The sequence below is a fragment of the Argentina silus genome (genome assembly GCF_951799395.1).
Source record: "Argentina silus genome assembly, chromosome: 5".
Lineage (NCBI taxonomy): Eukaryota > Metazoa > Chordata > Actinopteri > Argentiniformes > Argentinidae > Argentina > Argentina silus.
In genome coordinates, this window is record NC_139659.1 from 1,462,832 (window position 1) to 1,468,831 (window position 6,000).

The 6,000-nt window shown below is 42.5% G+C and overlaps 1 protein-coding gene across 2 annotated transcripts in view; it reads right to left on the reverse strand.

Moving 5' to 3' along the window:
- ptpn13 (protein tyrosine phosphatase non-receptor type 13) overlaps positions 1-6,000 on the reverse strand; it is a 54,839-nt gene extending 48,839 nt beyond the window's left edge. For both annotated transcript variants that reach the window (XM_083670279.1, XM_083670278.1), the window contains exons 1-2: positions 5,669-6,000; positions 8-127 (exon numbers count right to left, since the gene is read on the reverse strand). In XM_083670279.1, the coding sequence (XP_083526405.1) occupies positions 8-122 (115 nt within the window). In that variant the 5' untranslated portion in view covers positions 123-127; positions 5,669-6,000. The remainder of the gene's footprint in view (positions 1-7; positions 128-5,668) is intronic.

The window sequence follows — 6,000 nt, forward strand, 5'->3', positions numbered from 1 at the left end:
AGGTTACCTCTGCGGAAGAGTTCCTGGAGACTCTCAGCACTCTGGCTGAGCACGGCCCAGACCTCCTCCTCCTGCAGCGGCCCTCCTCGTACCTCCAGAGCTTCTGCCAGAGACACATGCATCGTCCCTGTGGTGAAAAAACAACCAATTACAGACGTTTAAAAACACACATTAACAACGTCAAGCATCGTTTCAGTCAATGCAGGTTACTTCCTGGTTCTGTTCTGTTCTGTGGACCCATGAGGACCGAAATGTGAAATTCATCAGAGCATATCAAATTAGGTGTCAAATAAAAGCTAAGAGTCTATATTTTTAGGAAATGCGGTCAGAAATACATTTGTCAACCATCTTCCATCATAAAAATAGAGATTAGCAAAGGCTTTTGACTTCTGGCCAAACATATGGAAAAGCGTCTAGGAAAACATTTTCCAGAAAAAGTATTTAAAAGGTGTTTAGAAAGACATCAAACCTCATTTATGTTCAAGTACAGACCCCGGTCAATTGTTAGAAGTAGTCCTTGTGCATATAGCTCTATGGTATAAACTTTGCCATCAAGGGTTTTTGTTTGGAATACGTTTGAAAGTTAAAAATCGAGTCCCGGCATCATTCTGTTACCGTGTAATTGCAATTTCACTATCTAGGGATTACAAAAAAAACTATAATGAAATGACAGGAAATCAGAGGAATGCATGACAGCATAACTCAAATTATCTTCCTAGGAAGCACACATGAATCAGCCTCTGATTATCGAACATTCCACAGACAATCCTCTGTCTTATGAAAGACTTCTTGAATCTGTCCTGAAATGAATAACCAATTCAAAAAACCTCCAGGAAATTCCAAATGGACTCATACCATCATTGACCTGGGTACAAGGCCTACCTTCTGAATCCTAATGAGGCAGTTACACTGGAATAGTTTCATAATGGACACATTCTACGTGGTTCTCCACGGCCATTTCCACCTCCCTTGCCCTCGCGCTGTTTGATTACAGAGTAATCTCAGCCAATGAGTCCAATATCGCAGCCCTTTTCTCTGATTAATCCTATTAGGAGAGAAGCAGTGGCCCATCAGAAGCTTGTTCAGTCGTTTCTGAGAAAGAGTCCTGTTGCGTCAGCTCCACTCCCACCTCCAGCGCTGTGCCACCACCACGTCACGTCAGGCTCTCGGGCTGAGGAGGGACGATCACAAGAGAGCAGCTAACAGCGCCTACCACCACTAGCCTCTGTTTACTGAGGCAGTGGCAGCTCACTTCTGTACTAGCCTCTAGAGAAAGGTTGGGGATTTTTTACTTTCTACTTTCTACTGATTTTTACACTTAAAACTTGTGTGATAACTCCAGTAATAGACAACTCCCCAGTCCTCCCCCTAGAACATCACACGGAAAGGCAGAGCACTGCATGGTTGTGGAAATTATGCAACTGTCACAGACACACCACTTTCCAGTACTGTTGCTACAGTAGCCTAGCCTAAATGGTGTCAGTGTGTGAACTAGATGAAAGCTTCTCCTTAGCCTTCATCAATACCTAATGAATTACCATGAGCCATTAGTACTACTGTCCTGGAGGGCATGTTCAATGACTTCTCCTCATGTCCGATAGCTAGAATAGCATGCAGGTGTCACAAGCCAATGGTTGCTTGACACAAATGGATTCACTACCACAGAGCAGGCACGGCCTCACTGACATTTACTGTACAGTATCACGTTCACATGCATCGGTCTACAGACGAGTCTAAACAAGCTTTGCTTGGGAGCTAGAGCTGTCTGAATCCATTTATTGAGCCCACTGAGCAGGCTGCTTCGTAACATTTTCATACAGTGAGTAGAGAATGATGATTTTAGAGCCTTTTGGACTATATTCAAACACATTTCTGAAAGTGTCCTGAAAGATATGTTCAGATATCCAGATATATAGTAGTTTTGCTCATGTATGTTTGTTTTTTTTAGCTAAAGGTTACAGCCAGTTGCATGCCCAAAATAACTGGTCAATGAAAACCTCTCGAATGAAAGAGAAAAGAGGGGTTTGCCTTGCAACGAGACATGTTCATCTTTCTGTCACAAAACCCCTGTGATGAAACCCAGCTGCTGCTCTGCGTTGACAAAGACGTTTAAATCCTCAAAATCCCATTGCGACATGATGCAAGTGTGGTATAGGAAGCTCAGGGTTTAAAGGATTAAATTTGACTAAGCAAAAACCATCACCACCTAAATAGTTGTGTGTCACATATTTCAATTGAAATGTGGAGTCAGACACTCTGGGTGGCTCTGCAGGGAGACACAACACGGCATGTATCAGTTACGGCAGAGGTTTGTTCTAATGCCAGTGTTGTGAGTTGCCAATACCATAAAAATCAGAGTTATCAAGACAAATAGCCTAATACATGTGGTGCGTAAATAAGTTTGGATTAGCACTGAAATCGTAAAGCACAGATTGTTGCAAATATTCCATCCAGCTCACTATGGGCCAGTTTAGCACAACTCCAGACATTTCCTATCGAAATGCCAGTCAATGCAGAATATAAAAGATAATCAGTGTCACAATCTATAACGCTTATCAGCTTTGTGGGTGCAAATAGAGACAATGATTCCGATGGGTCACGATTAGGGAAAGTTAATGAATATGCATGCTATACATATTTATGCAGGAATGCAGGTTAAATACTGTGATCAATGGGGAGGCAAGAAGACCAATGGAAAGTGGGTTACTACCCCATCCGGCTCATTAAACATCCCAATGGGTGAATGAGTAGTGTGGGGAAGACCTTCACCCGATTGTTTTGCGCCCCTTGTTATTTCAACAGAGACCTACAGTGGAATGTTTTTATCCCCTGCTGAAGCTGCTATGGAGGCCAGGGCCGGCTCCCATTGGTGCATTGTCCTGCTCATTATTGAGGGGCTTAGGGGCAGTGGCCCAAAGCAGACAGCCTCCAGCCAGAGAGTCATTTTCTTTTCAAACAGGAGGGACGTTTGTTCCGAGGTATTCCCACACTACGTCGAGAGGCAGAAACATAAACAAAGACTATGGTCCGGTCTTGGACACAGTCACAAGGAGTTTTAAGAGAATAATCCCTGAAACGTGATAGTTCTCCTCTACTCTGAGCCTGTGTTTTTCCCTTTCCCTCTTTTTCTCTCCATGATTTGAAAACAACTCTCTGTGAAATGATATTAGCATGAGTGTTTTCAAGAGACCAAGTTAGAAATTACTGAGAGTTACTGATCTTTATGCATTGGTCAATGATAAGACACTGCAAGCACATATTTTTATTCCTTTCCACTCCCTTGCCAAAATGTAAATCTCTCAAACTCAGAGTAACCACAGCTCTCGAAGGAGGCCTAATCAAAACGCTACCGGCTATAGTTCCCAATGGCATAATTCAAAGATTTGAAATCAAGCTGGTTGATTTCCCCCATACATTTACACTAAGCTGAGGTTGGAGCTGGTAAAACCATTTGAATAAGAGGGCGGGGCAGCAAGATAAAAAAGCAACTGTGTATGCCAAGTTGAGGTGAAAATCTTTCGGAGGACACTCATGCCAGGAAAACTCAGCAACAAACTCGAGGTGAACCTTATTTTCCCAGAATCCTCCGATGCAAGCAATATCTCTCCAAATTCAAAACATACACAGTTTAGCATCCCAGTCAGTCGAGCTGGAACACTCCAAAAACCTTTTGAAGACGGATCATTACTCCACATTTCAGCGTACAGAGAGTGACTGTACTGAAATGCCAAACCCTTTCAAAAATGGAAGAGTAAATCAACTCCTATTTAACCTTTTAGTATTAACTCTTAACTTGCATTGAAACAGCACTTAACTTTAACCCAAGATGCACGATGATCAAAGTAGTCCTATATTAGTCCAACTATATTGTGACAGGCCTACTTCTATGAACAGGCCTACTTCTGATGAACAGGCCTACTTCTATGAACAGGCCTACTTCTGATGAACAGGCCTACTTCTGATGAACAGGCCTACTTCTATGAACAGGCCTACTTCTGATGAACAGGCCTACTTCTGATGAACAGGCCTACTTCTATGAACAGGCCTACTTCTATGAACAGGCCTACTTCTGATGAACAGGCCTACTTCTGATGAACAGGCCTACTTCTATGAACAGGCCTACTTCTATGAACAGGCCTACTTCCAGCTATCAAAACATGACACCATAACCATGTTTGGGTGATAGATGCATGGAAACTTGTGTACTAGTATTGCCATCCACATATTCTCTTTTATTCCTACAAATCCACTTCTACAGAGGGTAGACGTTTGTGGCTACAGTCCCGAAAACATATATAGCTTTGAAATAAAGTGTGGTGAGAAGAGAGAAAAAAAGGTTTCACTTTCCGTCAGTGACTGAGATGTCGGGGGAGACACAGCGAAGGGCTGGCTTTCTGCTGTTGTTGATGTGTTCAGGCCAGGGGCAGGTCCATCATTAAGCCCTGGGACTCTAGACTGGAGGCTTCAACACTCATTGGTCTTAACCTCATCCGCCCATTGCTGCTAATCACAGGGTTGCCATGGGGACCGTGACATGTAGAGCATGGTTTTAATAAACCACAGTATTTACGCCACTGATTTAGCCCCCCCCCCCCCCCCACACACACACACACACTCTCTCTCTCTCTCCCTATCTTTATCTCAGACACAGAACTCCTACCAAGTCCAAGACGCAATTGTTTTTCCCAAAAAAATAGTTGGGACTTCTCTGGTGCAGCAAAATGTAACTTTTTCTCAACTGAGAGGGCAAGTCGATCTACAGGCTTATGTCTTCGGTTGTGTGGATTTGAGGCCTAAATAAAGAGGTGTAGAAGTGGTTATTCTAATCCATAGTTATGATCTATTGGATCATATTCATTCATGCAAGTTTCTTTAGAATGTTATATTCAAAATACTATATTCAAAACCTGACACCAACCATTCTTATCATAAGTGTGTGTGTGTGTGTGTGTGTGTGTGTTGTAGCTTTACTTGAGGAATCTACAGTTGGGATAAACGTCAAATCTGAAAAATGTATAAAAAAAAAAAATATTAAAAAAAGGGAAGATCTCAATTATAGTTTACTAATGAATATGCAATCATAATTATTATTATTTTTAAATTAAAAAAAGAATGCTCACGCACGATTGGAGTGGTTGCAATAGAAATAGAAAACAGAATAGAATCATTTCAACATTGTTGTAATACCGTCCGAGCTGGAAACAGTCTGAGTCTAAAGAGTTGTTTAGTTCTTTAGTTGTTTAGTTATTTAGTTGTTTAGTTCTTTAGTTATTTAGTTATTTAGTTATTTAGTTATTTAGTTGCGTCCTTTGGCATCTTTCCTCGAGCGAAACCTTCAGAACGTCGCCGCAGCACATTCCACGCTACCTCCGCCACCGCTGCCGTGTACGCACCAATAAGCACTTCTCAAAACATAACTATCCAAGTGTTATGCGAAATTAATATACATATGTATGTATGTAGTGTTTCCGCAGATTCCCGTCTTCCACAGAAACATAGTTTGGCTTCAGCCCCACGATAACAAAGCTACACGGCACCGTTCCGTCCCTCGCTGCTAGGCTGGGTTAGCTGCTCCTTCGTCCGGCAACTTTTAAGCCAAACCCAGCCGACACAACCATTCCGTTTCAGAGTTTCTTAGAAAGAGGAGGCAAAATTAAAGTCAACTTACCGGGCAATTAAAAATGCGACTAAAGAGCTTGAAGGAAAAAACGCTTCGCAAACCCCCCGGACTAGACTACAGAAGCGAAAAACAAACGAGACCGAACGAGCCCGTCATCCCGTCCACAATAGAACATCTTGGAGTGGACCGACAGGCAGCTCGACGGGCAACAGGTTTACCTCCACGACATGCGCCCCCAAAAGAAGGAAAATCCTCTCTCAAAAACAATCACTCACAAGTGCTTCCGCTAATCCTTGCAATGTAACCATGTGGGTATACAAGTCATCCTTTATCTGTTTAGAAAATACTTTTGAAACAGCCAGTGAATTGTCAGTGTGTTC